Source organism: Lissotriton helveticus, chromosome 6, assembly GCF_964261635.1.
Source record: "Lissotriton helveticus chromosome 6, aLisHel1.1, whole genome shotgun sequence".
In the NCBI taxonomy this organism is placed as follows: Eukaryota; Metazoa; Chordata; class Amphibia; order Caudata; family Salamandridae; genus Lissotriton; species Lissotriton helveticus.
In genome coordinates this window covers 2,049,025,554-2,049,047,993 of record NC_136067.1, presented here as the reverse complement: position 1 = coordinate 2,049,047,993, position 22,440 = coordinate 2,049,025,554, and the positions used below count along the sequence as shown (strand labels likewise).

Sequence of the window (22,440 nt, the reverse complement as noted above, 5' to 3'; positions counted from 1 at the left end):
CCCCCTACGCAATCCTAACCACCCTAGGAACAGGTCACGCAGGGAACCAGGACCTTACTAGCACCACCTGCACTAGCAAGAACAACCACCTCAGTATCACAATACACATAGGGGCATAGACCTGGGGACAAAACATGATGCAGAACCTACATTCAGCGGTGTAAGGAACACATGACGCATCAACACACGTTCAGCGGTGTAAGGAACAGGCACATAATGTATCAACAACACATTCAGAGGTGCAGAACACAGGGTGCGCAAAACATACTACACATTGTACATTTCCTAACACCCAAAAGCAATAGGACATAGATCATAACAGCATCTAAACCTTTAGCGTAGAACTCACAAAGTCCAGGTTGCGCCACTGCGCCAAGACCTAAACGTAGCAGCTGCCCACAAAGTGCTGGGCAGCTGAGGGACAGAACAGGGGGCCTAAACGCTGCAGCTGGCACTAAATGCTGCGCAGCTGGGGGAAGGCCAGGGATGCAGGAGTGCGCCTCACTCCTCAGTTCACAGTACATGTCCCTAGAAAAGAAACAATAGCACCAAAAAACGATGTGGGAGCCTCCCAGGCTCTGCACAATTATGCAAATGATGGAGCCTCTCTGGCTCGAGAACAGGAATACACTCAAGAGCCTCTCTAGGCTCGTAGAATAAAATGGCACCCTAAGCCTCTCCGGGCTTGAGAACAACTGTGTGCTTGGAGCCTCGTTGGGCTCGGAAACTGAAGAAGTGCCCGGAGCCTCGGGGCTCATAATTACCAAATGCCCCCCAGAGCCTTTTGTGGAGTCCCCCCTCTGGGGACTCAAGAGAAGCAACTGCCCGGTGCGTTGGAGTCCCTCCTCGGGGGACTCTGGAACCCAGAAATGCCCGGAGCCTCTCTCGGGAGGCTAGAAACAACAATTGCCCTAAACGTGGGAGTCCCGTTCGAGGGACTCAGAAGCAGGTGAGGCCCCCTGGGCCTCTCAGCGTCACCAGAGCTTCCCCCAGCCCGCGTTACTCACCGGGCGTGTACTTTGGGGACTTCGCTCTGCTCTCCCGGCTCCTCTGCAAGGCGGAGGCGGGGCTGCCTCTTCTGCGGGGCTCTCCCTCGTAGCACGGGGGGAGGTGGGCCGCGGTACTTACAGCCGGATTACTCTTCTTCCGGTCCGGCGGCTGCTTCCTGGCAGGCCCGGGGCTCTCCCCAGCTCACGGGAGCCCCGGGCGGCCATCACTCGGCTTCTTCCTCCGGGGCTCCGCAGGCAGCCAATCGCGGTGCGGCGGCGGGACTTCCTCCGGCAAACCGGAAGTCCCGCCCCGCGTCAGGCACCGTAGTGCCTGGCTTCCTGTTTTGCGGCGCTCGGGCCGCGGCGGTGAATCTTGGATCGGAAAATGGGGGGTGGGCACCCTCGAAGGCGGACAAAGTCGCAGAGTAGGCTCCTGCGCACTTGGGGCATTGAAAAATAAACGGGGTGGCACCCGTGAATAAATCCAATGAAAATACGGGCATAGGGCAGGGTAGCACCTGCGAGGAGCACGAGCAGGACAGAGAGCAGCTCCACGCTGCCAAGCTCAAATAAAGCGCTCCCAGGCGCTAGGGTCTCAAAAAGCAGCAGTAGCAAGTCCTTCAGGGTCCATCAGTAAGCCAGGGGCTGGGCAGGGCCCAGGGGAGGCAACCCTTCCCCCTGGGCCCAAGCAGCAGCACGCCCCTGGCAGATTCAAGCAGCAAACAAGAACCTTTTCATGGGGTCACAGCCCCTCTTTTATACACCTTTTCCCTTTGTCTTTAGGTGCAGGGTGGGGGCAGAACCAGTCGCAGCTGGTTCTGGAGCACTCTTGATGGCCCAACCACCCATTCTATTCACTGGCAGGGCTTGGGTCATCAGTCACACCACAGGGGGGCGGAGCCAGCATTGTGTGGGGAAAACCCAGCCCATCCAGGACACAGGTACACTCCTCCCACACATCACTCATGCTAATCTCCCACTCACCACCGGGGCAGACCCACACAGACTTCCTGGAGCCTGGCATCCCAGCCAGCTCCAGCCAATCACACGCCAGCACCCTCACAGTGCACGTACAGCCATGTCTAGAAATGGCGCTTCCCTACTAGACACATACATGCTGCATACACCATCTCGCAGCATTCACTCCCCCGAGTTCACACATACCAAACTTGACCATGCACACCTCACGCACCAGGAACTACCAGGGACACAGACATTCCCCATGCATTCCTATGGGAGGGCAGGCCAATCTCACACACGCACTCAGGGAGAGCACGTACTTTACACTGCGCCACAGTGTCAAAGTGCGCAAAGACCAGAAATCACTATAATTTCAAGGCAAAAAGTTCAGGGGTGACCCTGCCAGAAGGCCCAAGTCCAACACTTGCTTAAAGTAAGAATCGTTACTTCTACCATGTTAACTTGACCGGACGTTTCCGTTACAAAATGCTGAATTGAGCTGGTGGGGTATAAGGTAGATGGTGTAAGGAAGAGGCAGAGGTTCCAACCGCTTGGGGCCGATGATAGCATTCTAGGCTAGTGATATTAGGCAGATCTTGGGCCACGGATATGGGTCAGATTCTGGGCTACTGATATTAGGCAGATCCTGGACCGAGGGTATGGTCGGGGCCCAGGCTACTGATATTAGGCAGATCCTGGACCGAGGGTATGGTCAGGGTCCAGGCTACTGATATTAGGCAGGGTCCGGGCTACTGATATTAGGCAGATCCTGGACCGTGGGTATGGTTGGGGCCCAGGCTACTGAGATTAGGCAGATCCTGGACCGTGGGTATGGTCGGGGCCCAGGCTACTGATATTAGGCAGATCCTGGACCAAGGCTATTGGTCAGGGTCCGGGCTACTGATATTAGGCAGATCCTGGACCAAGGCTATTGCTCAGATTCTGGGCGAGTGATATTAGGTAGATTCTGGGGCAGTGATAATAGGCAGACTCTGGATCCCTTCCAATGGCACATCTTAGGAGACTGTCTCTCTGCCATGACAGAAAACAAAGGGCAAAGATGGCACTTCTGGATGAAACCAAGAAAGCACTGTGTCGCACCAGGCAATACACAAGCAAACTGGGTTGTGAAACACCCAATTAACACGAACACGTGACACAAAACGAGAGAGAGGAATCCTGCATAGACAGCCCACATATGAGTAAATAAGAGTTAGAACAGAGGACTATATTTATGAACAAACATGAATAGGGTATTTTAATACAATGTATTAACATATTAAACCTACCATCTAATTAGGATCAGAAAACTGATACAATACCTAAAATACAATGACTAGCTACAGCCAATCACATGTGAAGCTTTAATGGGTCAACTAGGAAATAGGAATAGAATATCAGTTTACAAAAAGCAAGGTGGGGCAGACCCAGAGCGGGTGTTATTCTTTCGTGTTTTGTCAACAGACCGGTCCAACTCCTAGCAACGCATGGCATCCAACCGAAGGGAACTCACCAATCACAAAAGCCTCCTTGAAGGGAGTGCCAGTCTCGTTGTACCATGGTGGCCGGCCTGCAGTGTAGATCGTGCGCTTGCTGGTCCTCAAAAGTGGAGGCTCAGTTTTGGTCTGGCTTGTGGTCCGTTTCCGTGGAGACAGAGATGGGGTTAGCGGAAGGCGGGTGAGTAAGGAATCCAAGGACTCATCACCACTGTCGCTGTTGAGAGAAGAGAGAATGGACAATGAACAGATACTCAAGTGCCCTACAGGCAAGAGTCTGACAGCACCAGTTACTTCATTCATAATGCATCATGCAACCACAACAAGTACTGACCTAAGCAAAAGCTAGCCATAGGTCGCGCTTAAGCACACCATGCCAACACATCTTGCCCCAACTGATAAGTGAATCCTTCGCAGTCAGACCTCAGACATTAGAGGCCAGACATCTCTGCTTAAAACGGTTAGGATGGTGACCGCAGCCTCTTACCGCGAAGCCAGACTTTTTAGCCCAGAAAGTAGAAATCTGGCATATTTTCTATCCAAAAATAGGCATTTGAAACTCAACAGAATGATCAGCGATATTAATACTAACGCTTTGTGCCAACTTCCAATCCTGAATAAAATCACAGACAATGTTTCACGACTGCACACCAGTAATGGAATCCATAGATACCTTTAAGGTAAACTTTCTCTTGCTGTTTCAGGTTACGTACGTATAATACACACAAGGAACATTGGTGGCTTCCCTGATCAGTGCTCTTCCTACCCCCAATAATCGAACAATCCCAAGCAGGACACTAGATGCATTGATGATTCAACACGCAAATACCCACTAACAAAGCAAAGAACTCTGACCAACAGGAGACAGAACAGAGCACAACCACCAACAGGAGCACGGTACACAAGCGCACACTAATACACAATGCAGTAAACGCAACTGAACCACCCTCCAACCAGTATGTCTGACCATGCCATCCAGGAAAGCACAGCCCTTTAGTACTCTGCAACAGCCCACATGACTGACAACACATGGTACCCAACCAGCACATGTAAACCGTCAGGAACACTGCAAAATCTTCACATGTACACTGGCTGGTGTGGTGCATGGCATGGATACAGCCAGCAATAATACCACATGAACCTGCAGCAACTTCACAAGCCAACCACATGCACACACCACACACACACATACAAAAGTAAGAGCTTTATACTGCTCTCTAATACCTAGGACTCACTAGCCCTAGCAACAATAGTATGAACCAGTTAATCTAGAACTCACAACTGTGCCGAGTGTGATTAGTACAGGGAACGTGTTTCACTCATTGTTACAATTCTCATCAACATTAGCATAAAATTAGGGAGGTGTCTTAGCTGGAGAATACTTATCAGTACGTCAGGCCGATATATGCACCCAAAGTACAGTATTACCTTCCCATTTCAAATACACGAGCTCTCTTGGAATGAGCTCTTAAGCCCACAGGGGGCTGTTTCTTGCCCAGTGTATTGCAGATCTTAAGGCAAAGGATGACCCATTGAGAGATGGTTCTTTTGAATTGCCTCCCCTTTCTTTGCCCCAGCAAATCCAACATAGAGTGGATCGTCCACCCAGAATTCTTTGGTACGATCAATATAGAACAATACACTCTATTTGGATCCAGATGGTGTAGTCTCACCTTTTCTTTAGAAGGATGTGGGTAGGGGGGGGGAGAAGAGAGAGTAGGCAGGATGATGTTTTGCCAGTCATGAAAAGGTGTGCCCAGCTTTGGCAACAAGGATTCTCTGGTTCTAAGAAAAAAGTTATCTGGGAAGAAGAAAGTGTAGGGAGGATTCATCGAAAGTGGAGAAGCGTGGCTCAGTGGTTAGAGGCGGCAGACCCGGAAGCTGAGATTGGCCGTGGACCAGGGTACGATTCCCCGCCTCGGCGGGTCTCGGGCTCAAAAATTCCACGGACTCGACAATTCTCGCTCCGGTGCCTACTCGACTCACGGGGTCACACTCTGCGACTCTGGGCAATAGCTTGCTTAATCTCCACTACGGCCCCTCGCGGCGGGATGCCTGGCTTTCACCTTGTGGATACCCTGCCGGGGTATCTCACAGGGGAATACCAGGACGGGTTCCCTAAGCAAGCGCCTTGATACCTTCGGGTGATACGTGCGCTATATAAGTCGCAATACATACATTTACATTTACAAAGTGCCTGCAATCCGCTAACCCTTCTGGCAGATGTTCTCGCCACAGGAAGACAGGTTTGATTGTTAGGAGCTGTAGAGGGCAACTGTGCATCGGCTCAAAAGGGAACACATGAGGAAAGTGAAAAATAAATGAAAGTACCACTGGGTCATAATAAAGGACGTTGCAGGAAAAATATACGGTAAACTTTCAGGAATCTAGTCACAACAGATGATTTAAACAAAGAAGGTTGGTACGGTAACCGTAAGAAAGCGGAAATGGTGGACAGATCTCCTTTTACAGTGCCAAGTGTAAAGGCCTACTGGGCCAGGGAAAAGAACAAAAAAAGGAGAACTTCAGACAAGGGTGGAGACAGAGGATACACTGATTTGGAGGTACACCAAGCCACAAACTTATCCTATTGGCAAGCGTAGATGGTTTTGGTACAATAAAGCCTGGCTGCCAGAATGACATTACATACTTCGGGAGGGAGATCAAACACTGTCGCCGCTCAATCTCCATGCATGAAGGTGGAGAGTGGACAGGTTTGGGTGCATTACCCAGCACTGTTGCTGCGACACAAGATCCTCCTGAATGGGCAGTCTTACTGGAGAACAGATACTCCTGTTCAGAAGTTCGGGATACCATACTTCCTGTCCCAGTCTGGAGCCACTAAGATGACTTGGGCCCGGTCATTCTTGATCTTCCTAGACAGGAGTGGTCCTAGAAAGGCGCGTAAGAGTACTGAGCTCCACTCAGGAAAAATGCGCCTCTCTGAGCGAGAACCATGTTGGAATCTTCACAGCACAGGACCGCTGACATGGAGGTTTCAAATAGATCAAACCAAGTGCCACACCAATCTCAGAAGAGACCTTGCACCACCTTTGGATGAAGACGCCATTCAGAATCCGCTAGGCATCGACAGCTGTGTTGGTCTCCTCCAACAGTCAGAGAGACTGTCAGATGCTGAACTACCAAAAATATGTCCTGATGTTCCAGCCATGTCCAGAGGGCAGATCATCTTGACCTAGAGCCAACAACCCCACACCGCCCTGCTTGTTGCAATACCACATGGCAGTGGTATTAGCAGAAAGGCGTGTAAGAGTACTGAGCTCCACTCAGGAAAAATGCGCCTCTGAGCGAGAGCCATGTTGGAATCTTCACAGCACAGGACCGTGGACATTGGGGTGACACTTGGTTAGATCTATTTGCAACCTCAGTCTCAGAAGAGACCTTGCACCACCTCCGGATGAAGACTCCATCCAGAATCCGCTAGGCATCGACAGCTGTGTTGGTCTCCTCCAACAGTCAGAGAGACTGCCAGATGCTGAACTATCAAAAATATGTCCGGATGTTCCAGCCATGTCCAGAGGGCAGATCATCTTGACCTAGCGCCAACAACCCCACACCGCCCTGCTTGCTGCAATACCACATGGCAGTGGTATTACCCATGAACACCTGAACTAGCCTTCCCTTGATGGAAGGAAGAACGGCTTTCAATGCCAGTTGGATCCCTCTCAGGTCGACAGATCAATGTGGAGCGGAGAGGCCTCCGGAGACCAAAGGCCTCTGATCTCCCCTCTCCCAAGTGCCTGTCCCAACCCAGAAGTGACATCTGTCACCACTGCACACTCTGGGTGGGGAACAGAGTGGTCTGCCACTGACCCTATTGAGGTCCGTGAGCAACCACTGCAGAATGTATGCAGTTTCCTCTGATAACTGACCAGGTCAGAGAGATTACCTGGATGTTGTGCCCAATGGGTCATCAAGTCCAATTACAGAGCCCACATATGAAACAGGCATGCTTGACCAACAGGATGCAGGAGGCAATGGAACCAGCAGCCTCAGAGTCAGTCTCACCGAAATCCAGGGTGGAGGCAGAAACATCGGAATCATAGCCCGAATATCCTAGACTCGCGGTCCTGGAGGATAAGCCTGAAACTGCATTGTGTCCAGAACAGCTATGATGAAAGTGAGTTTGAGAGGGAGTCACGTGGCTTTAGCATGTTAGTAGCAAACTCCAGCATATACAGGAGGCCTGCTGTAGCCTTGCAGTGAGATACAACTGCCTAGGGCGAGTCTGCCGTCAACAGTCAATCATCGAGGTAGTGGGAAAGACTGGAACCCAAGACCTCCTCGGATGTGCTGCAACCACCGCCATCACCTTAGTAAACACCAGAGGGGCACTGGTAAGACCAAAAGGGAGCATAGTGAACTAATAATGCTCCAGGCCCACTGTGAATTGCAAGTAGCATCTGTGGGCTGGCAGGATGGGAATGTGGAAATAGTGGTCTTGCAAGGTCAATGCAGTGTAGAACGCAGATGAGAATGGAGCAATCCCATTTTTCTTTTTTCAAGATGTAATTGAGAAGACGCAGATCTAATATAAGATCGAGGCCTCCCATCCTCCTTTGGCACCTAAAGATAGCGGGAATACCAAAACACGACCTACTTCTGACACTGGCGCCCTCTTTGGCCAGAAGAGCCCTTAATTCCTATTGTAAGAGTGCAAGTTGGTCCTACGTCAGCCGAACTAGCGACGGAGGAAGTGGCGGCAGGGTGTGTTGGAACGGGTGGGAGTGACCCTGTTGGATAATCTGGAGCACCCATTTGTCTGATGTAATCTCCCACAACTGGTGCAGATGGTGTTGATTTTGCCGCCAACTGGATGTCCCTGCTTAGTTAAGAGCGAACTAAAGAGGCTTTGACTGTGCAGCTGCCGGGGTAAGCAGCTAGGGAAAAACTCTGGCTTTGAGCCACACGAGGCCTGCGGGAGCCACAGACATGACAATATTTTTTCATGAGTTTGCTTAGATTTGCATCTAATTAGAGAGCATCCTGGAAGCATTAAACGTAGCCTCATATTGTTAAACATTTCAAATGAGTGTACACTTTTTATACTGGAACCACTGTCAGTAGTGCAGTCTGAACTTACATTTCCTTAGAGCACTCACCCTAATAATAAAGGCTTTGTATTAATGAAGCATAAATGCAAGTTTGAGCAGCATTCACATATAGACACAAATATGACCTTCACTGCAGACAGTGCCCTCCTTCCCTGATCCATGATGTGGTACTTCAAACTGGCAGCCAAAGGGGTTGACCTGCAGGGGGGTTGGGCCTACGTATCCCAAGGACAAACTAAACATGAAAACTTGTTGTCCTGGACCACAAACAATATATCCTGGGTGTCGGACTAAAGGAATTCCACACCCCTGATTAAGATACTTAAGATTGGTTGACCGGTATCCTTCCACTGCTCATATTTAGGAAACTAAATTTTTATTTTTCATTCAACACTCATAATAGTGCATGTTTTCGCTTGTGCACTTCTCCCCGCCACTCAAATGCCATCCCTGTGCCAGTCTGTTTGTCCCCACCCCTGCCAGCCTGTCTGTAAAAGCACAACAAAAGGGATATGTATGGCCAAAGAGCAGATTTTAAGGGTTGTTTCTGTTTTAGCTCCTGCATCCCACATACTGCATGAAAGCATACGATTTGGCACACAAAGACCTTTATAATGTTGGGTAGAGGACATCTGCTGCACTCAGCTGACATCTAAGGCAGAAGGTGTACATGGCATGACACTTCTCCTGGAGGTCCATAAAGGTTTCCTCTGGGCTACTACAGATGACCAAGTGGCTGAATCCTGTGGAATGTACATCGGCCCATCACAAGACTTTTATATTAAATTTTGACACCTCATTCTTTAAAAAAAACTATTCCGTTTCATGAGTCAAAAGTATTTGAAATATAAACCACGCCATTTACAAAAATGTAGAACAATGTCCAGTTTGGAGAGTTGATAAGATGAGTTTGCTTTCCTTCAGTATTTTGATTCTTTTTTTAACAATAATTTAAAAACACTAGCAAAGCCAACAGCTCGGCACTGGCATATTGAAGGCAAACCCCACTGGAGTTGCCATTAATTATTAATTCTGCAGTTATAAAGTGTGTGAGTGACAATGTAAGACTTTATTTATTTGTGCGTTTTTATATAGCGCGGACTTTACCCGAAGGTGTCAGAGCGCTTCACAGTAGGAACAGAACTGATACAAGAGAACATTACAAGTAAAAAAAAAATACAAAAGCAAACGTTACATTACATGAAGCAATAATGACAATTTAGGGGACTGCAATCGGAGTAATAACAAAACGCACAGTAAAACAAAAAGAATTATTTAAAAGAAATGACAAGCAAAAAGCCACAACAGTGAATATTTCTCATGTTTTTACTGCATGCTTATGGCGGCCACGCAGGGGTGGCTGCTTTTTTTCTCGGTTTTGTGGCACCTGCTAGCAATACAAGTGCACCCCAGCCCCAGCTGCCCCATTGCTTGTCCCTCTGACCCCGTGACCTTACGGTGGCACGTGAGGCCCACAGCAAGCAAAGCGCCTCAATCACACCAGCTCTCCAGGGGATGAAGGGGGCTCCAGAGCCCTCAGTGTTTGAACGGCAGGAAGAGGCCGCGCGTCACCGCCCTGTGAGCAGCAGGGTCAAGGGTCAAGGACGGAGGCTAGGGGAGCGGTCTCGGTGGGCAAGGACTGAGAGATGCTGGGATTGTGACGGCAGGCGCTCGGTGCGAGGCACAGAGACCCCCCCACCCCACTCCTGGCTTCCAAAGGACCCCCCCACCCCCTACTCTTGGCTTCCACAGACCCCCCACCCTACTCTTGGCTTCCACAGACCCCCCCACCCCCTACTCTTGGCTTCCACAGACCCCCCACCCTACTCTTGGCTTCCACAGACCCCCCCCACCCCCTACTCTTGGCTTCCACAGACCCCCCCCACCCTACTCTTGGCTTCCACAGACCCCCCACCCCCTACTCTTGGCTTCCACAGACCCCCCACCCTACTCTTGGCTTCCACAGACCCCCCACCCCACTCCTGGCTTCCAAAGGACCCCCCCACCCCCTACTCTTGGCTTCCACAGACCCCCCACCCTACTCTTGGCTTCCACAGACCCCCCACCCCCTATCTTGGCTTCCACAGACCCCCCACCCCCTACTCTTGGCTTCCACAGACCCCCCACCCTACTCTTGGCTTCCACAGACCCCCCACCCCACTCCTGGCTTCCAAAGGACCCCCCCCACCCCCTACTCTTGGCTTCCACAGACCCCCCCACCCCCTACTCTTGGCTTCCACAGACCCCCCACCCTACTCTTGGCTTCCACAGACCCCCCACCCCACTCCTGGCTTCCAAAGGACCCCACCACCCTACTCTTGGCTTCCACAGACCCCCCCACCCCCACCCCCTACTCTTGGCTTCCACAGACCCCCCACCCTACTCTTGGCTTCCACAGACCCCCCCCACCCTACTCTTGGCTTCCACAGACCCCCCACCCCCTACTCTTGGCTTCCACAGACCCCCCCACCCTACTCTTGGCTTCCACAGACCCCCCCACCCACCCCCCCACCCTACTCTTGGCTTCCACAGACCCCCCCACCCTACTCTTGGCTTCCACAGACCCCCCACCCCCTACTCTTGGCTTCCACAGACCCCCCCCACCCCACTCCTGGCTTCCAAAGGACCCCACCCACCCCCTACTCTTGGCTTCCACAGACCCCCCACCCCCTACTCTTGGCTTCCACAGACCCCCCACCCCCTACTCTTGGCTTCCACAGACCCCCCACCCCCTACTCTTGGCTTCCACAGACCCCCCACCCTACTCTTGGCTTCCACAGACCCCCCACCCCCTACTCTTGGCTTCCACAGACCCCCCCACCCCACTCCTGGCTTCCAAAGGACCCCACCCACCCCCTACTCTTGGCTTCCACAGACCCCCCACCCTACTCTTGGCTTCCACAGACCCCCCACCCCCTACTCTTGGCTTCCAGAGACCCCCCCACCCCACTCCTGGCTTCCAAAGGACCCCACCCTCCCCCTACTCTTGGCTTCCACAGACCCCCCACCCTACTCTTGGCTTCCACAGACCCCCCACCCCCTACTCTTGGCTTCCACAGACCCCCCACCCTACTCTTGGCTTCCACAGACCCCCCACCCTACTCTTGGCTTCCACAGACCCCCCACCCCCTACTCTTGGCTTCCACAGACCCCCCACCCCCTACTCTTGGCTTCCACAGACCCCCCCCACCCCACTCCTGGCTTCCAAAGGACCCCACCCACCCCCTACTCTTGGCTTCCACAGACCCCCCACCCCCTACTCTTGGCTTCCACAGACCCCCCACCCCCTACTCTTGGCTTCCACAGACCCCACTCCTGGCTTCCAAAGGACCCCACCCACCCCCTACTCTTGGCTTCCACAGACCCCCCACCCTACTCTTGGCTTCCACAGACCCCCCACCCCCTACTCTTGGCTTCCACAGACCCCCCCACCCTACTCTTGGCTTCCACAGACCCCCCCACCCTACTCTTGGCTTCCACAGACCCCCCCACCCTACTCCTGGCTTCCACAGACCCCCCACCCCACTCCTGGCTTCCAAAGGACCCCACCCACCCCCTACTCTTGGCTTCCACAGACCCCCCACCCCCTACTCTTGGCTTCCACAGACCCCCCCACCCCACTCCTGGCTTCCAAAGGACCCCACCCACCCCCTACTCTTGGCTTCCACAGACCCCCCACCCTACTCTTGGCTTCCACAGACCCCCCACCCCCTACTCTTGGCTTCCACAGACCCCCCCACCCTACTCTTGGCTTCCACAGACCCCCCCACCCTACTCTTGGCTTCCACAGACCCCCCCACCCTACTCTTGGCTTCCACAGACCCCCCACCCCACTCCTGGCTTCCAAAGGACCCCACCCACCCCCTACTCTTGGCTTCCACAGACCCCCCCACCCCCTACTCTTGGCTTCCACAGACCCCCCCACCCCCTACTCTTGGCTTCCACAGACCCCCCCACCCTACTCTTGGCTTCCACAGACCTCCCCACCCTACTCTTGGCTTCCACAGACCCCCCCACCCTACTCTTGGCTTCCACAGACCCCCCACCCCACTCCTGGCTTCCAAAGGACCCCACCCACCCCCTACTCTTGGCTTCCACAGACCCCCCACCCTACTCTTGGCTTCCACAGACCCCCCCCCACCCTACTCTTGGCTTCCACAGACCCCCCACCCCACTCCTGGCTTCCAAAGGACCCCACCCACCCCCTACTCTTGGCTTCCACAGACCACCCCACCCTACTCTTGGCTTCCACAGACCCCCCACCCCCTACTCTTGGCTTCCACAGACGCCCCCCCACCCTACTCTTGGCTTCCACAGACCCCCCCCACCCTACTCTTGGCTTCCACAGACCCCCCCACCCCCACCCCCTACTCTTGGCTTCCACAGACCCCCCACCCTACTCTTGGCTTCCACAGACCCCCCCACCCCCTACTCTTGGCTTCCACAGACCCCCCACCCTACTCTTGGCTTCCACGGACCCCCCACCTGGCTTCCACGGACCCCCCGCACCCTACTCTTGGCTTCCACAGACCCCCCACCCTACTCTTGGCTTCCACAGACCCCCACCCTACTCTTGGCTTGTACAGACCCCCCCCACCCCCTACTCTTGGCTTCCACAGACCCCCCCCACCCCCTACTCTTGGCTTCCACAGACCCGCCCACCCTACTCTTGGCTTCCACAGACCCCCCCCCACCCCCACCCCCTACTCTTGGCTTCCACAGACCCCCCCACCCTACTCTTGGCTTCCACAGACCCCCCCACCCTACTCTTGGCATCCACAGACCCCCCCACCCCCACCCCCTACTCTTGGCTTCCACAGACCCCCCCACCCTACTCTTGGCTTCCACAGACCCCCCCACCCTACTCTTGGCTTCCACAGACCCCCCACCCCACTCCTGGCTTCCAAAGGACCCCACCCACCCCCTACTCTTGGCTTCCACAGACCCCCCACCCTACTCTTGGCTTCCACAGACCCCCCCACCCCCTACTCTTGGCTTCCACAGACCCCCCCCACCCCACTCCTGGCTTCCAAAGGACCCCACCCACCCCCTACTCTTGGCTTCCACAGACCCCCCACCCTACTCTTGGCTTCCACAGACCCCCCACCCCCTACTCTTGGCTTCCACAGACCCCCCCCACTCTACTCTTGGCTTCCACAGACCCCCCCACCCTACTCTTGGCTTCCACAGACCCCCCACCCCCTACTCTTGGCTTCCACAGACCCCCCCACCCTACTCTTGGCTTCCACAGACCCCCCCCACCCTACTCTTGGCTTCCACAGACCCCCCACCCCACTCCTGGCTTCCAAAGGACCCCACCCACCCCCTACTCTTGGCTTCCACAGACCCCCCACCCTACTCTTGGCTTCCACAGACCCCCCACCCCCTACTCTTGGCTTCCACAGACCCCCCCACCCTACTCTTGGCTTCCACAGACCCCCCCACCCTACTCTTGGCTTCCACAGACCCCCCCACCCTACTCTTGGCTTCCACAGACCCCCCACCCCACTCCTGGCTTCCAAAGGACCCCACCCACCCCCTACTCTTGGCTTCCACAGACCCCCCACCCTACTCTTGGCTTCCACAGACCCCCCCACCCTACTCTTGGCTTCCACAGACCCCCCACCCCACTCCTGGCTTCCAAAGGACCCCACCCACCCCCTACTCTTGGCTTCCACAGACCACCCCACCCTACTCTTGGCTTCCACAGACCCCCCACCCCCTACTCTTGGCTTCCACAGACCCCCCCACCCTACTCTTGGCTTCCACAGACCCCCCACCCTACTCTTGGCTTCCACAGACCCCCCCACCCCCTACTCTTGGCTTCCACAGACCCCCCACCCTACTCTTGGCTTCCACAGACCCCCCACCCCCTACTCTTGGCTTCCACAGACCCCCCCACCCTACTCTTGGCTTCCACAGACCCCCCCACCCTACTCTTGGCTTCCACAGACCCCCCCACCCTACTCTTGGCTTCCACAGACCCCCCACCCCACTCCTGGCTTCCAAAGGACCCCACCCACCCCCTACTCTTGGCTTCCACAGACCCCCCCACCCTACTCTTGGCTTCCACAGACCCCCCACCCCCTACTCTTGGCTTCCACAGACCCCCCCACCCTACTCTTGGCTTCCACAGACCTCCCCACCCTACTCTTGGCTTCCACAGACCCCCCCCACCCTACTCTTGGCTTCCACAGACCCCCCACCCCACTCCTGGCTTCCAAAGGACCCCACCCACCCCCTACTCTTGGCTTCCACAGACCCCCCACCCTACTCTTGGCTTCCACAGACCCCCCCACCCTACTCTTGGCTTCCACAGACCCCCCACCCCACTCCTGGCTTCCAAAGGACCCCACCCACCCCCTACTCTTGGCTTCCACAGACCACCCCACCCTACTCTTGGCTTCCACAGACCCCCCACCCCCTACTCTTGGCTTCCACAGACGCCCCCCCACCCTACTCTTGGCTTCCACAGACCCCCCCACCCTACTCTTGGCTTCCACAGACCCCCCCACCCCCACCCCCTACTCTTGGCTTCCACAGACCCCCCACCCTACTCTTGGCTTCCACAGACCCCCCCACCCCCTACTCTTGGCTTCCACAGACCCCCCACCCTACTCTTGGCTTCCACGGACCCCCCACCCCACTCCTGGCTTCCACGGACCCCCCGCACCCTACTCTTGGCTTCCACAGACCCCCCACCCTACACTTGGCTTCCACAGACCCCCACCCTACTCTTGGCTTGTACAGACCCCCCCCACCCCCTACTCTTGGCTTCCACAGACCCCCCCACCCCCTACTCTTGGCTTCCACAGACCCGCCCACCCTACTCTTGGCTTCCACAGACCCCCCCCACCCCCACCCCCTACTCTTGGCTTCCACAGACCCCCCACCCTACTCTTGGCTTCCACAGACCCCCACCCTACTCTTGGCTTGTACAGACCCCCCCCCCACCCCCTACTCTTGGCTTCCACAGACCCCCCCCCACCCCCTACTCTTGGCTTCCACAGACCCGCCCACCCTACTCTTGGCTTCCACAGACCCCCCCCACCCCCACCCCCTACTCTTGGCTTCCACAGACCCCCCCACCCTACTCTTGGCTTCCACAGACCCCCCCACCCCCTACTCTTGGCTTCCACAGACCCCCCACCCTACTCTTGGCTTCCACGGACCCCCCACCCCACTCCTGGCTTCCACAGACCCCCCCACCCTACTCTTGGCTTCCACAGACCCCCCACCCCACTCCTGGCTTCCACAGACCCCCCCACCCTACTCTTGGCTTCCACAGACCCCCCACCCCACTCCTGGCTTCCACAGACCCCCCACCCTACTCTTGGCTTCCACAGACCCCCACCCCCTACTCTTGGCTTCCACAGACCCCCCCCACCCCCTACTCTTGGCTTCCACAGACCCGCCCACCCTACTCTTGGCTTCCACAGACCCCCCCCCCCACCCCCACCCCCTACTCTTGGCTTCCACAGACCCCCCCACCCTACTCTTGGCTTCCACAGACCCCCCCACCCCCTACTCTTGGCTTCCACAGACCCCCCACCCTACTCTTGGCTTCCACGGACCCCCCACCCCACTCCTGGCTTCCACAGACCCCCCCACCCTACTCTTGGCTTCCACAGACCCCCCACCCCACTCCTGGCTTCCACAGACCCCCACCCTACTCTTGGCTTCCACAGACCCCCCCACCCCCTACTCTTGGCTTCCACAGACCCCCCCACCCCCTACTCTTGGCTTCCACAGACCCCCCCACCCCCACCCCCTACTCTTGGCTTCCACAGACCCCCCCACCCTACTCTTGGCTTCCACAGACCCCCCCACCCTACTCTTGGCTTCCACAGACCCCCCCACCCCCACCCCCTACTCTTGGCTTCCACAGACCCCCCACCCTACTCTTGGCTTCCACAGACCCCCCCACCCCCTACTCTTGGCTTCCACAGACCCCCCCACCCCCACCCCCTACTCTTGGCTTCCACAGACCCCCCCCCACCCCCTACTCTTGGCTTCCACAGACCCCCCCACCCTACTCTTGGCTTCCACAGACCCCCCCCACCCCCACCCCCTACTCTTGGCTTCCACAGACCCCCCCACCCTACTCTTGGCTTCCACAGACCCCCCCCACCCCCTACTCTTGGCTTCCACAGACCCCCCACCCTACTCTTGGCTTCCACAGACCCCCCCACCCCCTACTCTTGGCTTCCACAGACCCCCCCACCCCCTACTCTTGGCTTCCACAGACCCCCCCACCCTACTCTTGGCTTCCACACACCCCCCCACCCTACTCTTGGCTTCCACAGACCCCCCCACCCCCTACTCTTGGCTTCCACAGACCCCCCCACCCCCTACTCTTGGCTTCCACAGACCCCCCCACCCTACTCTTGGCTTCCACACACCCCCCCACCCTACTCTTGGCTTCCACAGACCCCCCCCACCCCCTACTCTTGGCTTCCACAGACCCCCCCACCCTACTCTTGGCTTCCACAGACCCCCCACCCCCTACTCTTGGCTTCCACAGACCCCCCCCCACCCTACTCTTGGCTTCCACAGACCCCCCCACCCTACTCTTGGCTTCCACAGACCCCCCCCACCCCCACCCCCTACTCTTGGCTTCCACAGACTCCCCCACCCCCTACTCCTTGCACTGCACTCTGACCCCAGCACCCGGGGCTCTTCCAGTGCACCTCATCCAGGTGTCACGCAGACTCACAGCTCTTGCACTGCACTCCGACCCCAGCACCCGGGGCTCTTCCAGTGCACCTCATCCAGGTGTCACGCAGACTCACAGCTCTTGCACTGCACTCCGACCCCAGCACCCGGGGCTCTTCCAGTGCACCTCATCCTGGTGTCACGCAGACTCAGCTCTTGCACTGCACTCCGACCCCAGCACACGGGGCTCTTCCAGTGCACCTCCTCCGGGTGTCACGCAGACTCACAGCTCTTGCACTGCACTCCGACCCCAGCACCCGGGGCTCTTCCAGTGCAACTCCTCCGGGTGTCACGCAGACTCACAGCTCTTGCACTGCACTCCGACCCCAGCACCCGGGGCTCTTCCAATGCACCTCATCCTGGTGTCACGCAGACTCCTCTCTTGCACTGCACTCCGACCCCAGCACACGGGGCTCTTCCAGTGCACCTCCTCCGGGTGTCACGCAGACTCAGCTCTTGCACTGCACTCAGACCCCAGCACCCGGGGCTCTTCCAGTGCACCTCATCCTGGTGTCATGCAGACTCAGCTCTTGCACTGCACTCCGACCCCAGCACACGGGGCTCTTCCAGTGCACCTCCTCCGGGTGTCACGCAGACTCACAGCTCTTGCACTGCACTCCGACCCCAGCACCCGGGGCTCTTCCAGTGCACCTCCTCCGGGTGTCACGCAGACTCAGCTCTTGCACTGCACTCCGACCCCAGCACCCGGGGCTCTTCCAGTGCACCTCATCCTGGTGTCATGCAGACTCAGCTCTTGCACTGCACTCCGACCCCAGCACCCGGGGCTCTTCCAGTGCACCTCATCCTGGTGTCACGCAGACTCAGCTCTTGCACTGCACTCCGACCCCAGCACCCGGGGCTCTTCCAGTGCACCTCCTCCGGGTGTCACGCAGACTCAGCTCTTGCACTGCACTCCGACCCCAGCACCCGGGGCTCTTCCAGTGCACCTCATCCTGGTGTCACGCAGACTCAGCTCTAGCACTGCACTCCGACCCCAGAACCCGGGGCTCTTCCAGTGCACCTCATCCTGGTGTCACGCAGACTCAGCTCTTGCACTGCACTCCGACCCCAGCACCCGGGGCTCTTCCAGTGCACCTCCTCCGGGTGTCACGCAGACTCAGCTCTTGCACTGCACTCCGACCCCAGCACCCGGGGCTCTTCCAGTGCACCTCATCCTGGTGTCACGCAGACTCAGCTCTTGCACTGCACTCCGACCCCAGAACCCGGGGCTCTTCCAGTGCACCTCATCCTGGTGTCACGCAGACTCAGCTCTTGCACTGCACTCCGACCCCAGCACCCGGGGCTCTTCCAGTGCACCTCCTCCGGGTGTCACGCAGACTCAGCTCTTGCACTGCACTCCGACCCCAGCACCCGGGGCTCTTCCAGTGCACCTCCTCCGGGTGTCACGCAGACTCACAGCTCTTGCACTGCACTCCGACCCCAGCACCCGGGGCTCTTCCAATGCACCTCATCCTGGTGTCACGCAGACTCCGCTCTTGCACTGCACTCCGACCCCAGCACACGGGGCTCTTCCAGTGCACCTCCTCCGGGTGTCACGCAGACTCACAGCTCTTGCACTGCACTCCGACCCCAGCACCCGGGGCTCTTCCAGTGCACCTCCTCCGGGTGTCACGCAGACTCAGCTCTTGCACTGCACTCCGACCCCAGCACCCGGGGCTCTTCCAGTGCACCTCATCCTGGTGTCATGCAGACTCAGCTCTTGCACTGCACTCCGACCCCAGCACCCGGGGCTCTTCCAATGCACCTCATCCTGGTGTCACGCAGACTCCGCTCTTGCACTGCACTCCGACCCCAGCACACGGGGGCTCTTCCAGTGCACCTCCTCCGGGTGTCACGCAGACTCACAGCTCTTGCACTGCACTCCGACCCCAGTACCCGGGGCTCTTCCAGTGCACCTCATCCGGGTGTCACGCAGACTCACAGCTCTTGCACTGCACTCCGACCCCAGCACCCGGGGCTCTTCCAGTGCACCTCATCCTGGTGTCACGCAGACTCCGCTCTTGCACTGCACTCCGACCCCAGCACACGGGGCTCTTCCAGTGCACCTCATCCTGGTGTCACGCAGACTCACAGCTCTTGCACTGCACTCCGACCCCAGCACCCGGGGCTCTTCCAGTGCACCTCCTCCGGGTGTCACGCAGACTCAGCTCTTGCACTGCACTCCGACCCCAGCACCCGGGGCTCTTCCAGTGCACCTCATCCTGGTGTCATACAGACTCAGCTCTTGCACTGCACTCCGACCCCAGCACCCGGGGCTCTTCCAGTGCACCTCATCCTGGTGTCATGCAGACTCAGCTCTTGCACTGCACCCCGACCCCAGCACCCGGGGCTCTTCCAGTGCACCTCATCCTGGTGTCACGCAGACTCAGCTCTTGCACTGCACTCCGACCCCAGCACCCGGGGCTCTTCCAGTGCACCTCCTCCGGGTGTCACGCAGACTCAGCTCTTGCACTGCACTCCGACCCCAGCACCCGGGGCTCTTCCAGTGCACCTCATCCTGGTGTCACGCAGACTCAGCTCTTGCACTGCACTCCGACCCCAGAACCCGGGGCTCTTCCAGTGCACCTCATCCTGGTGTCACGCAGACTCAGCTCTTGCACTGCACTCCGACCCCAGCACCCGGGGCTCTTCCAGTGCACCTCCTCCGGGTGTCACGCAGACTCAGCTCTTGCACTGCACTCCGACCCCAGCACCCGGGGCTCTTCCAGTGCACCTCATCCTGGTGTCACGCAGACTCAGCTCTTGCACTGCACTCCGATCCCAGAACCCGGGGCTCTTCCAGTGCACCTCATCCTGGTGTCACGCAGACTCAGCTCTTGCACTGCACTCCGACCCCAGCACCCGGGGCTCTTCCAGTGCACCTCCTCCGGGTGTCACGCAGACTCAGCTCTTGCACTGCATTCCGACCCCAGCACCCGGGGCTCTTCCAGTGCACCTCATCCTGGTGTCACACAGACTCAGCTCTTGCACTGCACTCCGACCCCAGCACACGGGGCTCTTCCAGTGCACCTCCTCCGGGTGTCACGCAGACTCACAGCTCTTGCACTGCACTCCGACCCCAGCACCCGGGGCTCTTCCAGTGCACCTCATCCTGGTGTCACGCAGACTCCGCTCTTGCACTGCACTCCGACCCCAGCACACGGGGCTCTCCCAGTGCACCTCCTCCGGGTGTCACGCAGACTCACAGCTCTTGCACTGCACTCCGACCCCAGCACACGGGGCTCTTCCAGTGCACCTCCTCCGGGTGTCACGCAGACTCAGCTCTTGCACTGCACTCCGACCCCAGCACCCGGGGCTCTTCCAGTGCACCTCCTCCGGGTGTCACGCAGACTCAGCTCTTGCACTGCACTCCGACCCCAGCACACGGGGCTCTTCCAGTGCACCTCATCCTGGTGTCATGCAGACTCAGCTCTTGCACTGCACTCCGACCCCAGCACCCGGGGCTCTTCCAGTGCACCTCATCCGGGTGTCACGCAGACTCAGCTCTTGCACTGCACTCCGACCCCAGCACACGGGGCTCTTCCAGTGCACCTCATCCTGGTGTCACGCAGACTCAGCTCTTGCACTGCACTCCGACCCCAGCACAAGGGGCTCTTCCAGTGCACCTCCTCCGGGTGTCACGCAGACTCACAGCTCTTGCACTGCACTCCGACCCCAGCACACGGGACTCTTCCAGTGCACCTCCTCCGGGTGTCACGCAGACTCACAGCTCTTGCACTGCACTCCGACCCCAGCACCCGGGGCTCTTCCAGTGCACCTCCTCCGGGTGTCACGCAGACTCAGCTCTTGCACTGCACTCCGAACCCAGCACACGGGGCTCTTCCAGTGCACCTCATCCTGGTGTCATGCAGACTCAGCTCTTGCACTGCACTCCGACCCCAGCACCCGGGCTCTTCCAGTGCACCTCATCCTGGTGTCATGCAGACTCAGCTCTTGCACTGCACTCCGACCCCAGCACCCGGGGCTCTTCCAGTGCACCTCCTCCGGGTGTCACGCAGACTCAGCTCTTGCACTGCACTCCGACCCCAGCACCCGGGGCTCTTCCAGTGCACCTCATCCTGGTGTCATGCAGACTCAGCTCTTGCACTGCACTCCGACCCCAGCACCCGGGGCTCTTCCAGTGCACCTCCTCCGGGTGTCACGCAGACTCAGCTCTTGCACTGCACTCCGACCCCAGCACCCGGGGCTCTTCCAGTGCACCTCCTCCGGGTGTCACGCAGACTCAGCTCTTGCACTGCACTCCGACCCCAGCACCCGGGGCTCTTCCAGTGCACCTCATCCTGGTGTCACGCAGACTCAGCTCTTGCACTGCACTCCGACCCCAGCACCCGGGGCTCTTCCAGTGCACCTCCTCCGGGTGTCACGCAGACTCAGCTCTTGCACTGCACTCCGACCCCAGCACCCGGGGCTCATCCAGTGCACCTCATCCTAGTGTCACGTAGACTCAGCTCTTGCACTGCACTCCGACCCCAGAACCCGGGGCTCTTCCAGTGCACCTCATCCTGGTGTCACGCAGACTCAGCTCTTGCACTGCACTCCGACCCCAGCACCCGGGGCTCTTCCAGTGCACCTCCTCCGGGTGTCACGCAGACTCAGCTCTTGCACTGCACTCCGACCCCAGCACCCGGGGCTCTTCCAGTGCACCTCATCCTGGTGTCACGCAGACTCAGCTCTTGCACTGCACTCCGACCCCAGCACACGGGGCTCTTCCAGTGCACCTCCTCCGGGTGTCACGCAGACTCACAGCTCTTGCACTGCACTCCGACCCCAGCACCCGGGGCTCTTCCAGTGCACCTCATCCTGGTGTCATGCAGACTCAGCTCTTGCACTGCACTCCGACCCCAGCACACGGGGCTCTCCCAGTGCACCTCCTCCGGGTGTCACGCAGACTCACAGCTCTTGCACTGCACTCCGACCCCAGCACCCGGGGCTCTTCCAGTGCACCTCCTCCGGGTGTCACGCAGACTCAGCTCTTGCACTGCACTCCGACCCCAGCACACGGGGCTCTTCCAGTGCACCTCATCCTGGTGTCATGCAGACTCAGCTCTTGCACTGCACTCCGACCCCAGCACCCGGGCTCTTCCAGTGCACCTCATCCTGGTGTCATGCAGACTCAGCTCTTGCACTGCACTCCGACCCCAGCACCCGGGGCTCTTCCAGTGCACCTCCTCCGGGTGTCACGCA

The 22,440-nt window shown here is 57.7% G+C and overlaps 1 protein-coding gene across 3 annotated transcripts in view; it reads right to left on the bottom strand.

Moving 5' to 3' along the window:
* LOC144763981 (uridine-cytidine kinase-like 1) overlaps positions 1 to 22,440 on the bottom strand; it is a 197,164-nt gene that overhangs the window by 114,325 nt on the left and 60,399 nt on the right. For all 3 annotated transcript variants that reach the window (XM_078650093.1, XM_078650092.1, XM_078650091.1), the window contains exon 2: positions 3,463 to 3,662. In XM_078650093.1, the coding sequence (XP_078506219.1) occupies positions 3,463 to 3,662 (200 nt within the window). The remainder of the gene's footprint in view (positions 1 to 3,462; positions 3,663 to 22,440) is intronic.